The sequence below is a fragment of the Neltuma alba genome, unplaced genomic scaffold, assembly GCF_004799145.2.
Source record: "Neltuma alba isolate B1F8T4 unplaced genomic scaffold, ASM479914v2 tig00011893_pilon, whole genome shotgun sequence".
In the NCBI taxonomy this organism is placed as follows: Eukaryota; Viridiplantae; Streptophyta; class Magnoliopsida; order Fabales; family Fabaceae; genus Neltuma; species Neltuma alba.
Genome location: NW_021636491.1, coordinates 162,107 through 185,543, shown reverse-complemented (window position 1 = coordinate 185,543; position 23,437 = coordinate 162,107). Strand labels below are relative to the sequence as shown.

General features: G+C 34.6%; 3 protein-coding genes across 3 annotated transcripts; all 3 read left to right on the top strand.

Moving 5' to 3' along the window:
• Positions 1–1,982: 1,982 nt before the first annotated feature.
• On the top strand, positions 1,983–5,858 carry LOC114719089 (probable polyol transporter 6). The gene is made up of 3 exons (XM_028904540.1): positions 1,983–2,002; positions 2,852–2,931; positions 4,453–5,858. The coding sequence occupies exons 1-3, from the start codon at positions 1,983–1,985 to the stop codon at positions 5,856–5,858; spliced, it is 1,506 nt and encodes a 501-aa protein (XP_028760373.1).
• Positions 5,859–10,735: 4,877 nt separating this feature from the next.
• On the top strand, positions 10,736–22,629 carry LOC114719116 (probable polyol transporter 6). Its single transcript, XM_028904574.1, has 5 exons — positions 10,736–10,829; positions 11,036–11,544; positions 19,166–19,387; positions 19,488–19,703; positions 22,077–22,629. The coding sequence occupies exons 1-5, from the start codon at positions 10,742–10,744 to the stop codon at positions 22,149–22,151; spliced, it is 1,110 nt and encodes a 369-aa protein (XP_028760407.1). The 5' UTR covers positions 10,736–10,741; the 3' UTR covers positions 22,152–22,629.
• Positions 16,105–17,418, top strand: LOC114719103 (uncharacterized). The gene is made up of 3 exons (XM_028904562.1): positions 16,105–16,419; positions 16,506–16,847; positions 16,939–17,418. Exons 1-3 carry the CDS (start codon positions 16,105–16,107, stop codon positions 17,416–17,418), a joined length of 1,137 nt encoding a protein of 378 aa, XP_028760395.1.
• Positions 22,630–23,437: the final 808 nt, after the last annotated feature.

Below are 23,437 nucleotides of genomic sequence, written 5' to 3'. Positions count from 1 at the left end.
CTTATACCTTTTAAATATTTTTTAGCATTTTAGTATTAAGCTTTTTAATTTTTTAGTAGTTGCTCTTCTCACCCTATTTATGAGGCGAAAACAGAAGGTTTTTTAGTTTTATTTATGAAAAAACTTTCATTAAATTCTTGACATGAACATATCATTTTATCTTTTGTTTATTTTTGTGTAAATTGTCATTGTTTTGAATAGTATATATATTAAATAGGAATAAAATTAAAAAGTTGTTAAATTTTAAGGTAAAATTAATGAATTATTTTTTTGAGTAGGCATACTTACTTCCTAGTGCCGCAAGGGCACCATCCATGCCCCCAGGCCAATAGCCCTTAGGCAATTCTTTTTCATTTTGATAAAATATATTAAAGGTAACTTAAACAGTTAAACATAAGATTAAAAAATATTTTAGACAATCATTTCGATAGTGGTCTTCAAAAGCGGAAGATGAGTATTGAAAGCCGAAACATCAAAGACGTGTACTAAAAATAAAATTTGAAATTGAGTCTTAAAAATTAGAAGATGAATAAGAATTGGACAAAAATCAAATAAAAAAAAATTTATATTCCAAATCCAACCAAGGACTATGATTTGTTTTTGAAATTTCAAAATATTGAAGTACTGTCACTAATATTTATAGTGGTTACTTAAATATCATTTTTCTTAGAATCAAATGAAATGGCATGCGATTAGTGTAAATTTATTATATGATGCAATATTAAAAATATCATTTTTATATTTAAGTAATTAAAATAAAAGAAAATAATTAAAATACCCTTAAAAGTCCCTTTTTCCTCCTTGCCATGCATCAACACTAGAATTAAAATCAAAACAGATTCAATCAAAATTAAAATCAATATCAAGTTTATTTAGGGTTTTGCACAAATTCAAGCATTTGAAGATTAATTCCTGGGATTGCTACTTCATTTTCGATCCCTTCTTCCTTCTACTTCGCCAACTCTTGGGAGTTAAGCCCTTGAGGGAAAAACACCAGTTGCAACTTGCAACATACTGCACTGGTGCTAAATATAAGACCTATTTTATAATATAATTTACACTACAAAATATGTATCATATTTAGGACCGAAGGAGTTTTTATATACACTCAAACATTTATTCACTTGAATATCACGTTTTTTGGCCAAAAAAACTGTAATATCGCTTTTAAATATGATTAGTTAATTTATGATCCATTCACTTCACGACATATTTATACATCACCTCTAAAAAAAATGCCACTCGTAATATAACAACTTCCGGAATATACCGCAATCAAGTTTACTCTTGATTAAAACACCTTTCAAGAATCTTCCTCGGCGGCTCGGCATCTCTGCATCACTAGTGTGTTCCTCCAGCATTATAAGAGACTATATCGTGAATTTTATAAAGTAGTTCTGGACGTAATTAATTAAATAATAAATAAAAAAAGTTATTTTTCAATCGAATCAATTGCCTACTCTGGTGAAAATTTAACATTTTAACTTTCTATCACAACGTGGACGCGACCCTTCAAGAAGGGAAAAAAGAAGCCATAATTGCCGCATCTAGACCTTATTTATTCTTGACGCTACATCTGGCAAACATTTTGTGGTTTTTGTAGTCTCGATTTCGTAGAATATTAAACATAAAACTACTTCAATTTGGCCTATAAATATATGTCTAGTATTTCGTAAGGTCATGCTATATATATTGAATTTCTGTAGTTTGAAAACTACGATATATATATAGGCTAGGTCGTTACATTTGGCTATATATATTATATAATTTGCGGATGGGGCGGATTTGATGAAATATAACAAACCAATTTTTTTTGCCTGCAGCTATAACAAACCAATTATACTACATAAATAATTAATTTTTTATTCATATTTTCAAGTCGTTGTATAAAACTCTTTAGTAGTTTATATAAGTCATTTTAGCAAACCTATGAAGCATTATTTTTTTAAAATTTTTTATCTTATATACATATTAAAATGGAGATGGAAATTAAAGATGGGATGTAGAGATAATTAGTATATATGATGATACAATTTAATCGAAAGATCCACCTAAAGCTAGTTTGAGCAGTAAGGGCCGGGTAACAAAAATAGGGGGTGAATAACGTGGTAAAAGCATCAAACCGTCCTAATATAATAAACAGAAATTAAGGAAATGGATGAATCTTGATAAGAGTATTTGTATGGAAAGTTAGATGATTGTTTCGGGAAAAAAATATTATCTACATACATTATAAAGCTATATGATACTCCTTCGGTCCTAAATATAATATCTTTATACTAGTGTATATAAGGATCTTATATTTAGGACCGGAGGAGTATATCTAATACTATTGAGTCAAATTCGAGTATGTTCAGGCCTAATTAGAAGTAATTTATCTCTTAAAAGCCTAAACTTTCTTAATTAATTCACGTCTTGTCTTGGTTAAAAATGACATATAAATAAGACTAAAAATTAGAGTGAAATCAAATTTGTTTTGTTTAAAAACGATCAAAAAAACTCTCAATATCTGTTTAACAGCAAACAAAGGAAATATTAATATTAATACAAACTTTGAATCCAAAAAAATTAACACTAACATCACTAATCAGTAATCACACTGAAGAGTCATTATTCCCGTCTGGAACCCCCTAGAGTTAATCAACGTCGCAGTCTTTCAAAAATTAGTACGTCTGTTCCATATAATGTTCTTTTTTCCCCAAAAAAAAAAACCTCGTGATTATGTGTATAAATTTCATTATTGAGTTCTTCTCCACATATGAGGTCTAATTAAGATGTTAATCACAAAAATGATGTGGAGGGGAAAAGAAGATCAAGAAGCAAACGATGATAGCCAAGCACAATGGGAAAGAAGTGAGTGTCAGAAAGTGAACAAGTATGCTTTTGCTTGTGTTTTGGCTGCCTCCATTGTCTCTGCTATATTTGGTTACGGTGAGCCTCTTTCTAGCACGCTACATATTAACTCTGGTTCCTAGCTATTATAAGAACTAATTTGACTTTTAATTTGGTTCTAAATATAAGATATCAATCCACTTTTTCTCTTAATTATATCTATCCACTTTTTTTTTTTTTTAAGATTGTCCTTATAATAGTTTCGCATGTTAAATGTTTCTATGAAAGGATAATTCCAACACATATAATTAGCAAGGATATTTTAGAAAAGATAACACTTATTTATTAGAAATAATTAGCTTAATTGACTTTTTTAATATCTCTAAATTAGTAAATTAATTTTGATATTAGGACCAGTAATATAGGTGTTAGTTATAGGAAAAATGGCAAATAAAGAACCCCTAATATATGAAATTGCGATCTGGGACCCTGAATTTGGAAAATGGTTTCAGAAGACCTGGTCCCATATTGTAAATATAAAATCTTAGTGAAATGTCTGAAATCACAACTCAAGTATGTCAAATGATAAGTTGATTATGGGAAATGACAAGGTCACTTTAGCGAATGACAACTTTAGTAGACCAAGTCACAATTTGGCTGAGAGTATGCCAAATGACAAGTCGACTATGGGAAATGGCAAGTTCACTTTAGCGAATGACAATTTCAATAGAGCAAATCATAACTTGGCTGAAGAGCATTTCAGACATTTCATCAAGTTTTCATTTTTACAATATGGACCGGGTCTTCTGAATCGATTTTCCAAATTAAGAGTTCCAAATCACAATTTCACATATTGGGAGGTCTTTATTTGTCATTTTTCCTTAGTTATATTAATTTTGAAAGAAATTTATTGTATGCCTTTCCTTTATCTATCACTCCATGGATATAAATAATATTAATGCTTCAATACTGTTGAGGTAATAAGTAGGAAGCATGTACTTATTATGATCAAATAGAGTTTTAACAATTTATATATTTTTTTATGATTTAATGTTTTGATGTTAGTTTTATAAAATGTTGAATGTTAAATCTAGCTAGGGCCTTTGTGTATGTACATGCAATGAAGTAACTGGCTTTAGTGCTCCTCACAATAGTGAGTATTATGGTACTCATCATATATAATGTTTAAATACAATTTTCACTATTCAAATTTGATGTTTTTAACTAATATTTTTTTTAAATAACAATTATTTTTTGGAAAACTGACTTTATTTTAAGTAGGAGGTTCAAATTTGGTCACTCCCAAACTGAATGCTACAATTAATATTACCTTTGGTACTTAATATAAAAGTTAGTTTACTTTCAATTTGATACTAAATATAAAATCCCAATCCATTTTGCCTCTCATATATATCTAATAATTGTACATGTTAAAAATTCAATCTTTTAGCTAATATATGATTTAGTATTAGTATTTTATGAAAGACAATACCTAATTATTATAAATAACTAACTTAACAAATTTTTTTAATCTACTTAAATTAGTCAAGTTTTTATATTAAGAATAAGAGATAGTATACTATTTGAGTACTTTGGCTAAGCCATTTGATTCATGTTCAGCCACCGGAGTGATGGCTGGAGCGTTGCTCTACATAAAGGAGGACCTCAAAATCAGCGACCTACAAGTGGCGCTCCTAGTTGGAGTTTTAAACGCCTGTGCTATTCCAGGGTCCATGGCTGCGGGAAAAACCTCTGACTTCATAGGTCGTCGTTACCCCTTCATCCTCTGTTCCATCATCTACTTACTCGGCTCAATTCTCATGGGGTACGGCCCTTCCTACGCCATCTTGTTGACCGGAAGATGTATCACCGGAATCGGAGTAGGCTTTGCTCTTAACATTGCCTCCGTTTACTGCGCAGAAATCTCACCTCCATCACACAGAGGCTTCCTAACATCTCTTCCAGACCTTTCCATCATTCTGGGCATCTTGCTCGGCTATGTCTCCAACTGTTTCTTCGGAAACTTGTCTCTTAAACTGGGATGGAGAATCATGCTTGGTCTCCCATCAATTCCCTCACTTGTTCTTGCAGTTCTAACGCTGAAACTAGTAGAATCACCCAGGTGGTTAGTAATGCGGGGTCGTGTTAGTGAAACTAAACAAGTGCTTTTACAAATCTCCAACACAAAAGAAGAAGCTGAAAGGCGCTTCCAGGAGATCAAACTCGCCGCTGGTATTGTCGACGACGAGCAAGACTCAGTTCAAGCCCCATACGAAACCGGTAGGAGGGAAGGAGCTTTCAAAGAACTATTCTGTAAACCTTCGCCTTCTGTCCGTAGGATACTGATCATAGCCATGGCGATCCACGTGTTCCAGCAGATATCAGGAATCGAGGGTATTTTATCATACAGTCCAAGAGTCTTCGAGAGAACAGGAATAACCCACAAGAGCATGCTTCATCTGGCCACACTTGGAATAGGAACAACCCAGTTTATATTTACATGCTTGGCCACATTTCTAATGGACAGGGTTGGAAGGAGGACTCTCTTGTTGGTTAGCTCAGGAGGTTCTGCAATGGCATTATTAGGGTTAGGCATAGGGTTGACGATAGTGGAGAATGCAGACGAGCCACTGATGTGGGCGCCATGCTTTGTGATTGTGCCTACCTATTTGTTTGTGGCTTTGTTTCAAATTGGGATGGGCCCTGCGACTTGGGTTTATAGTTGTGAGATATTTCCTTTAAGGTTGAGAGCGCAAGGACTGGCCATTGGTGTGGTGGTGAATAGGACGGTGAACGTGGTCTTGGTTACGACGTTCATTTCAATCTATAAAAAGATAACAATGGGTGGAACTTGCATAATGCTTGCTGGTTTCATTTTCTTGGCTTGGTTGTTCTGCTTTTTGTTCATGCCTGAAACCAAAGGACGACCATTGGAAGACATCGAGACCATCTTTGGCCAGGATTATTACAAGTCACATAGAAAATCCAAGCCTGCAGATCAGTGCAATGCTAATAATAATGCTTAGTTGCATAATACGCACGCTTTTATTTTATTTTATTTTTACCAGCGCATAATACGCTTTTAATTAGTATATGTAATAGTACATATAAATGGATTTGAATGAACCTATTCTCTTGAAAATATATATATAGCTAGCATATCGTAATGTTCTTCCTCTTCTTCTTCTTTTTAAATCTGGCCTTGCTTATTAACTTGAATCAATAATTGAAAAAGGAAACTTGATTTGATGGTATCTAATTTAACTTGTTTTAAATAATTTTGCAATATGCAAACTAAATATATGAAAAGAGTTTTGTTTTACAAAAAAAAAAAAAGCATAAAAGCGGATAGTGTATTCCGTTGACTTTCCGGTCAAGCTTTAAATTCTCAAGAACAGGCTAATTCAGAGATCAGATTTCAAGTAAGAAAACTGGATGTTGTGCAAATTGACTATCGGTGTTAGATATTTGATATAAAATCATGTTTCTAATTTTAATTAAAAAAATCTTGTTAACAAAAAAATTAAGAAGAGTGGACGATTTAGGGCCTGTTTGGGTGCCCCTCAAAACCATAGTTTGGGTGGGATGTCATCCAAATAACATTAATTTCGGAGAAATAATCCGAAATCGTGGTTTTGGAGCCCAAAACTATAGTTTCAGGAGAAGTGAATCTATTATACTTCTGGCTCAAATTGGAGAGTATGATTGTGCTTGTCAGAGTAAATCTCAACAATAATATGATTTTAACATCCCTCAATTATTTTTTAATAAACATATTTAATCTTATATCTTATAAATATATATACACATGTTAATTATTTATTAATTATATTATCTTATGTATTATTAATTATGTTGGTAAAAAATATATTATTAACAATTTTATTCCTTCAAATTAAAATATATCATAAAATTTATTTTTTATGTAATTGTCATATTAATTTATGTCTTTTTTAGTAATTTGTATATATAAAAAGTGCTTCTGATAACAACTATCCAAACACTCTCACTTTTCAAAATCACTTTTTCACAAAATCAATTCTTCACAAAATCTATTCTCCTCAAAATCTATTTTCCAGAAGCTATTCTGCAAACTATGGTTTGGTTTCATCCAAACACCTCCTTAATAAAAGTAACAATTTTGTGTTCCCTTATTTTAAAAGATTGTTCTGACATTTTTTAGTGTATTTAAAAATCAATACGCTAAAATTGTGACAAGTCATGAACCATGAAATAAACTGTGATGATCGTTACCATATTTTCATTAACAGTAATTATAAGATTAAAAAATTATTTAGACCAATATTTTATCTGCATAATTTGAAGGTGATTCTAATTTTCTCAAACAGTTCTAAACTTAATTGTAAGCAAAATTCTGTGTTTGACCCTCTTTGAGGGAAACAAAGAAGTTTTGAAACGATTAGAAAATAAACACGAACAAATAGATGAGGACGTGCAAAAATTTTACCATCTTTCGAGGATATACTTCAGTTAGATACTTAGATGGATTTATAGTTATTTAGTATTTTAGATATATGCTGATGTCAAAGATTTGAGATTTCCTTCCCACATGCTTTATATCGGACGACCATACATGGATCAAGTTGTGGATATTACGTATGCATTTAAATAGAAAGCCTTAACCCCTAATTAACATAATCCTAATTGCAATTTGAGCAATTGGGTACATCCATCACTAATATAATTCAATAGCCTAACGTCCCTACCCAGCTGCTTCGGTCCATCCGTTAATTAGGAATTTGGATGTCTCGCATTTAGGGAGAAAATAAGAGAGAGAAAAAATTATATTAGGAGAAAACTCTCAAAAATAGTAAAATTTTTAACTATTTTGCTCAAAGATTTCCTTCGTAGTATTCTCATCCTCCAATTTTCTTTCCATTTTTCTCTCTATCCACACCAAGCGTTACTCTTTGTTTGGATGAAAGGAAAATTAAGAGGAAAAACTCCCATAAAAAATAGTCAAATGTTTTATTATTTTATTTTATTTTCATATTACTACCTCTAGTTCTTAATATAAGATCTAGTTGACTAATATAGAGAGATTAAGAAAGTTACCAAATTATTTAATTATAGCATGTGTTGCATGGTTTTTGTAAGATATCTCTTTGTATTATTAGATTATATATTAATTTATAAGCAAGAGAAATTAATTAAAAAAATGATAAATTAAATACTTCAAAGTAATTTAGTAATTCTGTTACATATGAAAAGAATGAAACATTACCTATTGCTTAAAAGTTAGACATGAGTTTTCAAAATACTAGGTAATTGGCTAAGAAAAATTACATATAATAGTGAAGACAAAATATTACATTTTACAAATTTTAATTTAGAGATACAATATATTTTAAAATTAAAGAATAAAAAAGAAACAATATTATTTTAACCACATAGCCAACCAGGGAAAAAAATGGGACAGAACAAACTGAAACGCAACATGAACAAGAAGGGGCTACTAGATTGCGGATCCACCTTTAATGAGGCTTTCTGCTAAATTAAATTAGGATTTCATCTATCATCCAGTATCTTTCTTTTCGCCAACAATCTATTATCCATATCACAAGCATATGATAAGACTTAATGTGTTTAAATCCAAATGATTTAGTATCTCAGTAATTGAGATATTGGGAGAGATTGTGATAAATTTATCACAATTTTTTTTTGTCAGAGATAAATTTATCACAATTCATCGATGGATATTTTGGAATATTTTACTTTACTGAGATATGAATGAATGTTTTATCTTTATAAAAAAAGAGATATGATTTTTTTTATTTTTTTAAAAAATATTCTTCACCCGATTCTATATATTGATGTGGTCTCCATCTGTCATTCCTCTCCCCAGCTATATTGAATTCTCCAACTATCTATCTCCGTTATTCCTCAATCCCCAGCACGGTACGTTCCCTTTTTCTCATCTTTTTTACTCCCGAACGCACTCTAGTAAGTTGTTAAATATTTTTGTGGCAAGAAAACTTTTAATTAAATTTCTATGCTTTAAAAAAAAAAATTAAGTTGTATGATTCTCGTGATATCGTATCATCTTTTGAATATGCATAAATTAATTATATTATTCAAATTTACCGATTAAAATTAAGGTAACCTGTAAAAATAAAAAAGGGAAAGGATTAACCTACTTTAATCTACATTCAACCAAAGTCAAACAAGGCTAAATACCTTTTCTCCCAGCCTTATGTGAACCAAGCATTTTTCGGTAGGCAACACCATGCTTGTTATTTATGAATCATACTCAAAGCCAAGCTATCTAAATAGTTTATTAGTGTCACATACAGTACATACGCTTAAGCCATTGCAAACTTTGGGTTTTGAGCAAACTTTTTCATCCGTACGTTCAGTGGCATTGTACGTATCCACTTCTTCCAGTTTTCAGGTTGTCTTGTCTCTTTCCGTTATCTAACACATCATTTATCTATCGACAACGAAATGAACTCATTCTCAATTTGTCTTGGATGTTCCGGTTTGTTTCCCTCATGATATATTCCATGATGATAACAATTTAATTAGGCGACTGGTTAGCGTCGTATTGTGTACTTATTGCTAATGATAACGATATTGCATTCAAATTTGGCCCCAAAAGATTGTCTAGAACGACTTTTTTCAGCTCCCTGAAATGATATGCCATGCATGCCATTTAATTAATAATTGCAGTTAAGCAGTGGAGAAAGGGCATATACACATTGTATACCTCTTATTTTCTATATTATTTGACATGCCTCGTCTTCAAATCTCTCTTTCCCCCTGTCTATTTGCTTCTCACTCTCTTTTTTTCCCCGCTTCAAATTATTCTTGGCTTCTTGGAGTTTGCAATGCATAATCATTTTTCTCTCCCCTCCTAAACATGGCTCTTTGTCCAGTTTCTTATATTTCCTACCAATGACGACATGACAAAAACATTGCCTTCCGCACGGTAAATGACAGCCTTGAATTTGATGAATACAGCCAAAATAATTGTTTAACATGCTACCAATAAAAATGCTTATCTTTAGAATCCTACATTAAATATTTCGTACCAATCACAAAGTGTCGGTAGATAAAAGAGAAAATTAACGGATATCATAATATTGAAAAGACGATGCCGACATCCTAAAGCATCATCCAAGTACGCCTCCCGTTATATAGGTTAATTAATTTTGATCTTTAATTTTCCCGACGTTACAAATACCAACAGAGAGTCAAACGGTGTTTAGTTTGACGACAAGGACCTTATATATTCAACATGGTACCGCCATCGTACAGGTTCAATAATCACAGTAGTGTTTTGAAGATGTTTGAAACAATAATAAAGGTGAATTAGTTAATGAGAATTGCGTTGAAATATGGTTAAAAAATGATGAGAAGGCACTGGGGTGGTTAATAATTAGTTGCGATTCTTGTGGATAGACCTGATGCTCATCAGATTCAAAGATAAGTACCCTCCTGGTCATCAGCAAATGTATGTACATCTGGCAGGCCGATCTGACGAACAATCAGGTCAGATTTTATTTAATCTTATCCAAAATAAATGAAAATTTGAAGTGTTTTGTGATAATAATCCTTCCGAAGTTAGGACAGTTAGATAATTCCGACGCTGATGGAATTCCTCCACACTTTTCTCTCTTGAATAACTCTCTTCATTTCTTGCCTAATTTAAGCTCTTTTGTTCTTTGTCTTCTACTTGCATTGTGTATCTGAAAGGTGAGAACCACCAGAACTACTCTCACACTAAGCAGCTTGTCTTCTTGTTGTTCATTAACCACATCGATCCTCCATATATATGTGTGTGTGTGTGTGTGTGTGTGTAATATAACTAATTAAACGCAGATAGAACCGAACAACATACGTAGAGAATTGCCTATAGACGAGACAACTTGTGCAGATGGCTGAACCAATGGACAAAAGCACAGACAGCCGCACCAATAAATATGCTCTGGCTTCTGCTATAGTTGCTTCCATGATAACCATCATATTTGGTTATGGTAATAACATTTTATTCCGTTCTCTCATGTCTTTTCTTTATTGAATTTGATATTCCCTTTTGGTGATGATAAACTACGTTATCTGAGGTACATATTTGGGCCAGTTCTCCCAACTGACATGTGATATACCTATTCAGATTAATGAAAATGATCTTAATCAAAGGCGATGTTCGTTTCTGATCAATATTTCTTTTTGTCTCGTTTAGACACTGGAGTGATGAGCGGAGCGATGCTATTCATGAAGGAAGAACTGAAAATCAACGACATCGAAGTGCAGGTTCTGGCTGGCATCTTAAACCTGTGCGCATTGGTGGGTTCCTTGATCGCCGGAAGAACCTCTGATTACGTTGGTCGCCGGTGGACCATCGCGATCGCCGCTTTTCTCTTCATGGTGGGTTCAGTTCTCATGGGCTACGGCCCAAACTTCGTCGTTGTACTGACCGGTAGGTGTGCCGCCGGTATCGGCGTGGGCTTCGCACTTATGGTAGCCCCAGTTTACTCCGCAGAGATTGCCGGCGCTAAAACCCGTGGCTTTCTGTCCTCGCTACCGGAGCTTGGCATCGGCATCGGCATCTTTCTGGGATATATCGTGAACTACTTCTTTGGAAAATTACCTCTGAAAATCGGATGGAGATTGATGCTTGGCATCGCAGCAGTTCCTTCACTCCTATTACTCTTCGCCATTCTCAAAATGCCCGAGTCTCCAAGATGGCTCGTACTTAAAGGCCGTCTAGGACACGCCAAGAAGGTCTTGCTCAAGATCTCCAATAGCGAAGAAGAGGCCGAAGCTCGCTTCAAGGACATCAAACATGCGGCAGGGATCGACGAGAACTGCGAAGGCGACGTCGTTGGGCTGCCCAAGAAAGGCAAAGGAGAAGGTGTTTGGAGAGAGTTGTTCGTCCATCCGACTCCCACCGTTCGTCGGATCATGATCGCCGCCATCGGAATTCACTTCTTCGAGCACGCGACCGGCATTGAAGCCGTCATGTTGTACAGTCCAAGAATATTCAGAAAAGCTGGGATCACAAAAAGAGAAAAGCTTTTGCTGGCGACGATAGGAGTAGGAGGCACGAAAGTATTCTTCCTGATAATAGCCACATTTTTGCTGGACAAAGTAGGAAGAAGACGGCTTGTGCTGTTCAGCACCGGCGGGATGATGTGTGCACTTGCTGTGCTGGGAGTAGCCTTGACGGTCGCTGATCATGCGAAGGAGAGACTGGAGTGGGCCTTGGTGGTGAGCATCGTGGGCACATACGGATTCGTTGCCTGCTTCAATAGTGGGCTTGGACCTGTGACGTGGGTCTACAGCTCGGAGATATGGCCGCTGAAGTTGAGGGCCCAAGGAGCGGGCATAGGAGTGGCGGTGAACAGGCTCATGAACGCTGCCGTTTCGATGAGTTTCATTACGATCTACAAGGCAATCACGATCGGAGGGACGTTTTTCCTGTTTTGTGGAATATCTGCGGTGGCTTGGGCCTTCTTCTTTATTTGCTGCCCAGAGACGAAGGGCAAGTCACTGGAAGAGATTGAGATGCTTTTCAGTAAGAAGAAGAATAACCGTAATAATGAGACTGCAGAGACCGATGCAGCTCAGAATGCTTAATTAGCTTATAGCCTATGTGTGTTTAATTTAGTGAGGCTGATTGTAATTTGGCGGGCGGGTCAATGTCATAATTGGTGAAGGGTCAGTGTAGAGAGCTATTTTCAACACAGTTGGTATGCAGGCAGGCAGATACGATGATATATGTTTTGTTTCAGTGATTACATGATTAATGTTCATAGTAATGTTGTCATTATATTGCTAAATTACTTGTTAGAGTATCCCCCCCCCCTCTAGCATTAATAGGCCCCCGCTCACGTTTAAGAATGGATTATAGAAGTGGGAATCCGTGCCTCAGTTGACCTTTCTTATCGATCATCCTTACCTTATTAAGGTATCTCGAATCTCATTGAATTCTCAAGTTCTATTAGCTTTACATTGCTTACGTCCTTCACTATATGTAGATGAAATTAACATATTGCAATATCATGAAATTGAGCTCAAATACATATTAACTTCACTATATATACACACACAGTTAATGGACACGTGTCTGGCTCAGAGTGGTCAGTAAGATAAGGGTACGATTAACCCCCTACTTGGATGAAAAGAAAAGTTAGGAGGAAAGAAAATGAGATGAAAAAAAAAGGAGAGAAGAGAAAACTGAGAAGAAAATATTATCACTCATTTTGCTTGGATGAGTGGGAGAAAATTGGGAGGAAAGAAAATATATAAATATCAAAATGATTAAAATATCCTTATTATAATCAATTGGCAAGGAAACTAAATAATTTAGCAAAATTTTTTTTTCTATGTAAAAATAAAAGGGGAATAATTGTTGAACTTAATCAAAATAAAAGGAAATAAATAGCTTATACATTATCTAATATTTTAATAAAATGATTAAAAATAAATAACAATGAGTTTGAAATGGGGCAACAAAAGTCTGGGAACGTGGAAACCTTGGATCGAAGCAGCGTGAATAATGGAAAAGGCTGAGGAGTGAGGACTGATGGGAGCTTGCAGGGGAGGGCAGTGAGGGGAATGAGCTTGTTTTGGTGAAAATCTCTCCATTTGTGGAGAGAAATTTTGAGAGGAAAATGGGACATGAGATCCACTCTACTTTTCTCCTACTTTTTCTCTCTCCTATTTTATTTCCCATCCAAGTAGGGAAAAACTCCATTTCTCTCTCATTTTCCACTCCACTTTTCTTTCTTCTCCTATTTTCTTTCAATCCAAACAGAACCTAAGGGAAGAGTGAGAAGAAAAATGTATGCAAGATTAGATATGGGTGGCATCTTCCACGTGCAAAGTCTTTCACTTTGGGCAAGAAAAGAAAATGTCATTAGCCATATCAATAAAAGATTGGCAATGTCATTCAAAAATTTTACGTGATATATGACTCAATTCAAAGTTCAGATTCATTTGGAGCTCTTCTACTAGAAAGGTCAATAACTAGAAACAGTTCAGCATTTGAGTAGTTTGACAGGGTGAACTATGCCCACGAATTTATCACACATAAAAATTCCTCCAGGACGAAAGGAAAAGAAGGGTCGAATAACTCAAATGTGCTGAACGTATCAAATCTACTTATCACCGCTACTATTTAAGTTATGGGTCATTTGGTATACATTTGTTTAAGGAAAAATTTATCGAATTAATTTAATGGCTAAGATATAATTTTGGTCTTTTAAATTTATACTATCTCCAGTTATTAATATAAGACCTTTTTTGAATTTTATTTTGGTCCTAATTATAATATCCCAAACTACTTTGTCTCTAATATTTATATATTTTTTTTCAAGATAGTCCTTTTAACAATGGTAGTTCTAGCCAATATACTTTATTAGCAAGGATATTTTAGAAAAGACAACACCTATTTATTACAAATAACTAATCTAAATTCTTTCCTTAATCTCCTTAAATTAGTTAACTAGTTCTTATAATTAGGACCGGAGTAGTATTACGTTTCAATTTGATCATTTAAATTTAAAAAGTATATTTTTAATATTTTAATTTTAACTCCATTAACTCTCACTAACAGAAAATGCCGACTCACCAATTAATTAATTAAGTTACATTTTAATTATTTAATGTAATGATTTTTATATTTAAAAATTAATATTAAAATAAAAGCATCTTTCCCACTCTAATCGACGATGGCGTCTCCTCCACCTAACCTCCAGGCTTCATATGCTCTCAACAAAAAGTCTCTTAGTAGTTCAAATCACTGGCCAGTGACCAATTGATTATCCTGAAAGGTCGAGTAAAAACTCGTACATTTATAATGGTCGGAGGTTCAACTTTCTTTAATTTTGAAGCTGAAATGAGGAACTTGCGTCAATAATTGAAGCAAATTAAATAAATAAATTGAAAAAAAATTAGTGTTGAAAGAAGCGGCCCATAATTATTTGGAAGAATTACAATCAAGTTTTACAAAAGAGAAATAATTACTAAAAAGTTAGAATAACAATCTCAACAGCTTATAATGACAAGTCTTATAGTGAGAATGGCAATTTTTAAGATTTATTTTTTAATTATTTTTTTTATTTGGGATCTTATTGTAATTGTCCCCAATTATTTTAGCAAAATGAGAAACCCAAAACGAGGGTAATTCGCGCAAAATGAGCAGCCCAATGAACAAGATTTTGAGCCTTTTAAAACCTGTCAAGAACAGCAAGACTTCTGAACCTTGCCGCCATCACTGCTTCCTATTGGCCTGCCGTGCCATCTTTGCTTCGGACTTTTCAAACAAAACTAAAATCAAATCAACATTTGGGTTGATCAAGAGATTGCGGGGGCATGAGAGATCAAAGGAGATGCAAGCTTCTGCTACGTGTTGATCCCTCACTCCCACCTCTCCGGCGGCATCGTGCTGACGTAGAGGAAACGCCACATTTTTTTCTTCATTTTACTTTTTAAATATGAAAATCAACATATTAAATAATTAAAATTTCAACGTGCTTTGTCAGTTGTTAATTGCTGAATCAGCATTTTTCGTTGGTCAAAGTTAACTGTGTTAAAATTAAAAAAATTAAAAAAATATTTTTTTAACTTAAAATGAAACCTGATGTAAACTTAAAAGACCAAAACTATACTTTAGCCTAATCTAATTAAGTGGTTGACTAAATCAGTTTTATTTTAGCTTTTTAGCCGTGGCTCGACAATTTCTCATTCCATTATTAATTATTTTTTATTCCATATACTTGGCTATAAATAGAATTTGCTTAGTAAATAAATTCTGATTCTTATATTTTTCTATCCATTATATAATGTCTGGTATTATCATCGAGAAGGCGAGGGGGGAAAAAGATATTATCGGTTCAAATTCACTGCACTATATTTCGCATTAACTAAATTATGGACTTGTATTTTATACCGAGTTGAAATACACTTCCAATATGATAATATTCCATCAGAGAAGCCGGGAGTGATGTAATGGGACATATAATTCACGGCTGAAACAATTTGCAAGTAATAATAATGATAATTTTGATCCTTAAAATAGAAACTAAACCAATAGAATTAATCAAAACTTGGTACCCCAAGACCCCTACAAGCAAGGAGAGCCTTCTTTCGCTTTCCCGAGATAGCCCCATCCATGTTACTCCCTCCACAAACAAAATTTGTTTAATCCTTTGACTCCCTCATTCTTTCTAGCTGTCTTTCTTTTTCCTCCCCCAACAATCGAGCTATAGCTTCTTCTTCCTCGTCCCTCGTCTGAACGAAACCCTAATGAAACAGGCAAATGCAAAAGCATCCATCAGAAGGCTCTGTCCGAACCTAGAGAAGGAAGATGGGTTAGAGACGGTTCTGGAAGTTCCCATACCAGAAGAAATGTTCGCAAGCATGGGAAGCAACGTGGCGTTGCGATGGCAGAACATGTTAACGTGGATGAAGGCTCAAACTGCAGACAAATTGGCCTCTCCTATATTCGCAAAACGACTCAACGAGCTTCGCTTTCTGCTCTATCTTGTCGGATCCCCTCTTATCCCTCTTCAGGTTCAGTTAGGCCATTCCATTCATCGTCCAGTCAGAGATTGTTCCATTGTAAGAACCAACTTTACAGTCTTCATTTCCAGTTTCATTCGGTTTTGAAGAAAAAGTTAAAGAGATTATAGCATGTGGTGATGTAGGAAGCATCGACGGCCAAGTATATAGTGCAACAATATATAGCAGCAACCGGAGGCCAGCCTGCACTAAATGCACTGCAGAGCATGTGCGTAACGGGGCAGATTAAGATTAACGCGTCAGAATTTCATCAAACGAGCGATAACATAGAAGTGAAGAAAAGCTCAGAAGAAATTGCAGGGTTTGTGTTGTGGCAAAAGGACCCAGATTTGTGGTGCTTAGAGATGATTGCTTCTGGTTGCAAGGTTTGTTGTGGCAGCAATGGCAAGGTCTCATGGCGTCATTCCTCTAATCAACAAAGCCCTATTTCCAGAGGTCCTCCCAGACCTCTTCGCCGTTTCCTTCAGGTACATACACGTCCTTGGTTTTCCAAACTGATTTTTTCCATGACTTTTAGTCTCAATTCTCGTCTAAGTAATAATGGAGTTTCTGTGATAGGGATTGGATCCAAGGGCTACGGCGAACTTGTTCTTGGGCGCAGCTTGCATAGGAGAGAAAATAATAAATGGGGATGACTGCTTTATACTCAAGGTGGAGACGAGTCCTGCGATTCGCGAAGCTCAAAGTGGTCCAAACTATGAGATTATTCATCACACCATATGGGGATATTTCAGCCAGAGATCCGGTCTGCTAGTGCAGTTCGAGGATTCAAGACTGATAGGGATGAGAACCAAAGACCTGGACGACATTTTCTGGGAAACGAGCCTAGAGTCAGTGATTGAGGATTATAGATATGTGGATGGTGTGAACGTCGCCCATGGAGGCAAGACCAGAATTACGGTTCTAAGATATGGCGAGCAATCTGCTAATCACAAGAGGGAAATGGAGGAGAGATGGAAGATCGACGAGGTGGATTTTAACATATGGGGTTTGAGCATGGAAAGTTTTTTGCCTCCACCAGATGTACGTAGTTCGTAATTAGATTTCATATTTTTGTATCATCTTTTATACCTACGGTTTTCTGAAACTCTGGCTTCTCATCAGTTTATTGAAATTTACGGAAATCATCGTATTTATTTTTAATAATCAAGTGTGTACAATTAATGTTCGTTTAAAAATATATGTACGTATATAATTTCTGTCTGTAAGTAATTTTAACGTTCATATATGTATTAGAACTTTTTTTTAATAAAAAAGTAGCTTCAAATTTATCAATAAATTCTTTCTTAGCTATAACAAATGAATTGTAATTTTGTTGGCAAACAAAAGAATTGTAAATATGAGAGGCTTAGGTGTTTAGATAAATACTAAACCATAATTTTAAAAATGATTTTTTAGTATACGAAATAAATATGTAAAAGAGTTTTTCTCGATTTACAAAAAAATACTTTTTAAAAGTACTTTTTAGTTATACAAACACCTCATAACTAACAACGGAACTGAGTGTTGTCTCCGTACTTATTATTATTTTGAATTCTGAATATAAGATCTACTTTGTATTACAAATTAAATCTTATATTTAGAATTGGAATTAGTAATATATACTATTTTGAATTTGATTCTAAATATAAGATATCAATCTACTTTGTTTATCAAATTTATAATTTTTTTTCAAAGTATTCTTATTGATGGTAAGAGTTACTAAGAAGTAATTTTAATGCGCATGATCAAATAAGATAATTTAGCCAAATCAATATACATTTATATTTGTTATCAATAATTAACTAAATAATATTCATAAATTAGTTATTTAATTTTTATATTGAAAACAGGAGGAATCATCAAAGCATCGGAACATAAGTCCGGCTTAATAGTGTCTGGAGTTTTGCCGGTCCATATGATTAAACTTTATACGTGATTCATTAATTATAGTTAAAAGAATTTTGTTGAAACTTATTTCAGTCCAGATCACCAAAAAAACAAAGAGCTTATGTCTAGTGCGTAAGCTATATTATTTCAATTACACTCTTCATTAACTCGAGATTAATAATTAAAAATCATTAGATAAAAGATTTTTTTTTGGGCCTGGTATAAAATAAAGGATGAAGTTTGAACATATTAATATAGGGTATTTGTAAAATAATTCTTAGTTTGTGATTGTGATTATTATTTATTCATAATATTTAAAATTAACCCCCCTGGAGATAAGCACGTATGTAAAATGTAAACACCCAATTATCAAGGATATAAAATGGCAGTATTTTAACGATAAATCATTAAATCCTCTACCGTCTCAAGAGGAGTTGAGTGAAACGTAGCCGTTTTGGTTGTCGGTTCCCTTGCTATGTTTGGCATCAATGTTCTTTCCATTCACATTAAAAAACCTATATTCTTAAGATCCAATCAACGCTCGCTATTGTGCCACCTCGGATGAAGTCATTTTAATCAATATGTGGTGTCCCACAACATGTAAAGCCAGGGACCCTTGCCTCCCCCTTCTCCGGTGCGGTGACCCCAAATCTGAAGAACAAATTAGAAAATCTCTCTCTCTCTCTCTCTCTCTCTCTCTCTCTCTCCCTCTCTACCGTATCTCAGTAACCCGCTTTCATGGTCGCAAATCCTGATCGGACATTGTCCTCTCTACTAATCTGAGTCCGTCTGACGGTGATATGCCGCGAGCACAGCATTAGAAAACGGACAATTTGACCTCGAAATTCATATCTGAAATCTTTCTCCGATCTTTATCGTTGTTTTCATTTCAATTTCCCCAATCTAAGAAATGAAGGATGATGACACTCTTCCTACAACTACGGCTAATACGAAGAAGGAAAACTCGGATTCGGGTCTGTTCGGTAGAGGGAAGTATAAATTTTGGGCGTTAGCTGCCATTCTGCTTCTTGCATTTTGGTCCATGTTCACCGGCACAGTTTCTCTTCGGTGGTCAGGGAGTCTCAATAGCTTATCTAATGACCTTGACACTCCAATCTATGATGACCTCGACGTCCTCGTAAGTTTTCTCCGATAATGGTTGTTTACATACGTGCTTTTCCCCATGTGGGTTAATTTCATTTCCCATGGATTTTATTGCGAATCGTTTTGGGGAACAGGAAATGGAGGAGAGGGAGAAGGTGGTGAAGCACATGTGGGACGTATACACGAATAGCCGTCGGATCAGGTTGCCGCGGTTCTGGCAGGAGGCGTTTGAGGCTGCGTACGAAGAGCTGACAAGTGATGTGCCCGAAGTAAGAGACGCTGCCATAACGGAGATTGCCAAGATGTCTGTGCGCTCAATTGTTTTCGACCCCCCTCCCGTACAGTCATCGGTGGGTCCTTCTCACTCTTCACTCTTCAGTTAGATCTCTTTTGTAAATTCTTACCTCAGTTTCTTCTTGCTGGGGTTGCTTCTTTTATTTATTTATTTATTTTCAGTTTTCCCTTTTTATAGTGTTATGTCCTGGTGGGCAAATTTAGTCGGCTGAATTGTGCGATGTGAAGGTGGATGATTTGCAGTTTGACTCGTTATAATGGGTTCCCAAAGCCTTTCCTTCCACCCCAGCCCCAAAGCTCATTTTCCAAACCCTCCCAATTAACTAGGAAATAATGACTAGTTTCATCTTTAATGTATTTTTCGAGTCAAGTAATTCATCAGCTTTAAAAGCCTAGACTGGAAAAATATGGAAATTGGAATTGGAAATGTCTTACACTTTGCTTAATATGGCAATATCAGATACAGTTTGAAGTATTCAGAAATTATGAAAATAGATCCTGATCCATTTTATCAACGATGTCCACTACAGTTTGCAATAATGTCAATAGTGACGCCAACAGTGGCGAGCTAGAAATTAGACTTTTATTAATTGGTTATTTTGATTGCATTATATGAAGTTGTGTCAACATAATCGCTTATTTTGATTGGTGGATCTGTTGTGTCATTGAAATTGTTGTTTTTCAATAATTGCTTATTTTGGTTGGTGTATATGTTTTGTCATTGAAATTGTTGTTGTTTAACAGTTTGATTAGATCATCACATCAAACTTAAGGACCGACACCCATTTTTTCCTTGTCAAAGTCTCTTCACCCTCTACTTTGGACAATTGCTCTCTAGTTGACATTGTTTTATGTACCTGCAGCTTATTTATCATGTTGAAGCGTGTCATGACTTTTGCTGGTTGCTTCGTTAGCTACTAAAATTTCAGTTATATTGTGTTTAAATTTGGTTTCCCGCTTCTGTATATTTTCTAACGTATTTTTCTTGTCTAATTCTTATGAATTCCTTGAAGAGGATTGTTTAGGAGCTTATATGTCAAGCAAAATATTTCTACTGTTAAATTTTGTTGATTTTATACCTCGATTTGCTTTGGTATGCATTTATTCTTCTATCTCAGAACAAGAGTTGGGCTAAACTTATTTACTAAGTGGGGACATAATGTGGTTCTAAGTGTCCCGCTGCATGCAGTTGCAAAATCCTGGTCACAAAGTTAGTGTCTACAATACAACGTTAATCATATATACCATGTGATAGCATCTACATGAAAGCAAATGACTTTATTCTTTATCAACATTTTCGCTGGAGAAGATCATGTCACATTGTTGGAAGGTTGTTAATTTCCTGCATTCCTTCTTTATGCTTTGATGGCTCAACAAGAAAATTATAGTAAAGCGGGCATGTCAAAAGATCTTGCATATTTCGTGACTTGTTTCTGTGGTTTAAACAACCCTGATTCTTACATAAACCTTCTATGAATTATTTCATTGTTGCAACTCTAGTAATGACTAGAGAGTAAAGAATTCCTCCTAATAATGCTGGTTTTCATATTTTTCTTCAAAATAATAACCTCAGTATCTCTTTTTTCCTATCCAAAAGTTTACTGAAATTCTATATGTAAATGAGTTTATTTACCATTTTACACCCTTAGAAGTTAGAATTTGTTGAAGAGGCTATGGATAAGGTTATCACGATGAACTGAGAAGTCCTTGTAGGAGGCCCTCTTCAATTAGATGGTTTACATTCATTGTTGACCCCATTAGTGAAAGTGATTTAATCTTGCTTGTTTTTTCGGAGGGGGAAGGGGGTGCTATGTCCTGGATCCTGAACTCCTCCTCCATTCATTGAGTGTCTGATCAGATAGAACAGAGGAAAGTGATGGACGCTTTCTTTTTCCTTCCCTTCTCTTCCATTGTATGTAATTGAAAGAAGCTAGATTAACAGTTGTGGATGCGTGGATTTCTGAAATGGGAAATTAGGTCAAGACCTTGAGACGACATGTAAATGTTGTGGTACAGAGCCTTAGAGTACTGTATTTGCAAAGAAAATTGTGAGAAAGAAAAAGATGTCGGTAGTCTCTGAGGTTACCCCCTTTTGTGGCAAATTTATAATGTACTTGTAATTTTAGTCTTGGGCTATGTGATCATCCTTTTTCGTTTGAGAAAAGATGATCTCATCAATCCAAACACGGGGATCTTTTGCAGTCGCGGTGGTCATTTTGACTGCAGGGGATGCATTCACGATGAAAAATGTCCCCGCTTTAATAATGGCTTTTGTTGATAGTTACAGGTGCGGTGAATGTCAGCTAGTTTCAAATTTAAGCACGATCATTGCTCATGTAATGATCGAAGAAAGCTGAACGTCTTCTGATGATCTTGTTAGATGCATTTGATAATGAACATTCTAATGCCTGGTCTTCGTAATATTTCAGAGAGCAAGGGAGTTTAGCAAGAGCCTCATTCAAATTGAAAATGGAAAAGAAGCGGCGACCTCTAAGCGTGCTTAAGAAGTGAGGAACTTGTGAAACATCCGAGGGATATAATATGTACATGAAAAATGCTCATCACTACATCACGAAATTTGTGAAGAGGCAGTGATTGGCGAAGTATTACTATGATTTACGTCCTTCCCTTGATAAAAGTGGAGATTGTGTATTCTATTAGGATATGTTTCACCCCAGTTTTGCAGTCAATTTCAGAATCTTCGCAGTGTGAGGGTAGCAAATTGAAACACAAGATTTTGAGAGACAGAGTCAACTTGAAGGATTATTATTTTTGTCTCATTTCATTAAGGTCCTTGTAACAAGTTTGTTCTAAATTTCCTCGGTATCTTGTGGCGTTAAAATAGCCAAGATAATGGTTTTGTGGAAGGAGCCTGGTTATTAGACAGCTTCTAGGCTTTATTTTATATAAAATCTGTTAGTTTATCTTTTAAATGTTCAGAATTGACTAAGAAAAATCCCATCGATTGAGCTTCAATTGCAACTGTTTAAGTTTCATGACAGAGGGATCATCCTGTCGTAGCAGTTGGCGACTCCGCGTATGATCAAAATATTCTTAATATTAATACTCCCTCCGTTCCTTATTATATTAAGGACCGGAGGTAGTATTAATATTGACTAATTGAAATTTGACACAATTTACTTAGAAACATACAATAGATGTGGATCACTTGGCGATGAAGTCCATACAATGATCCCGAACGTGAAGATTAAAATATCATTTTTTTTATTCTTTTGTTTTCTGTGTCTTTCTTGCTTGCGCTTGATTTTAAAATATGATTATTATCTATTTTACATCTTTCAATTTTATCTATTCTGAAATCTGAATGGGTCCTATTAAAAAATTGATTCCAGGTATTAAATATAAAATTGTCGTGTAAAAATGAGGGAATGATTGGGAGCTGATTGTTTTGGGCCGATTTGTAGAAAATTAAATTGAAAAAAAGGATTTTAGTTAAATTTAACATTTAAGTTTTTGGGAGAATGCCAAACTTGTTATAAGGGTTTTCTTAAAATATCTGTTTTTACTTTTTAGCATTTTTTTTAGTGAGCTATTTGGAATAGCTAATCAAAATAAAATTTTTCGAACACATCTCTCATATCACATGTTTAATTCAAAATCTCTCAGAACTCCCTCGTATTTCCAACAACTTTCTCATGTTTAGCATAATTAAAATTATTTTTTCCATTTAAAAAAAAATTCACCCTTAAAAAAAGTGATTTTGATTAAATTACAAGAAGGAATTGTAGGGAAAATTTTTAGTATAACTGACATGAGAAGTTGGAAACAA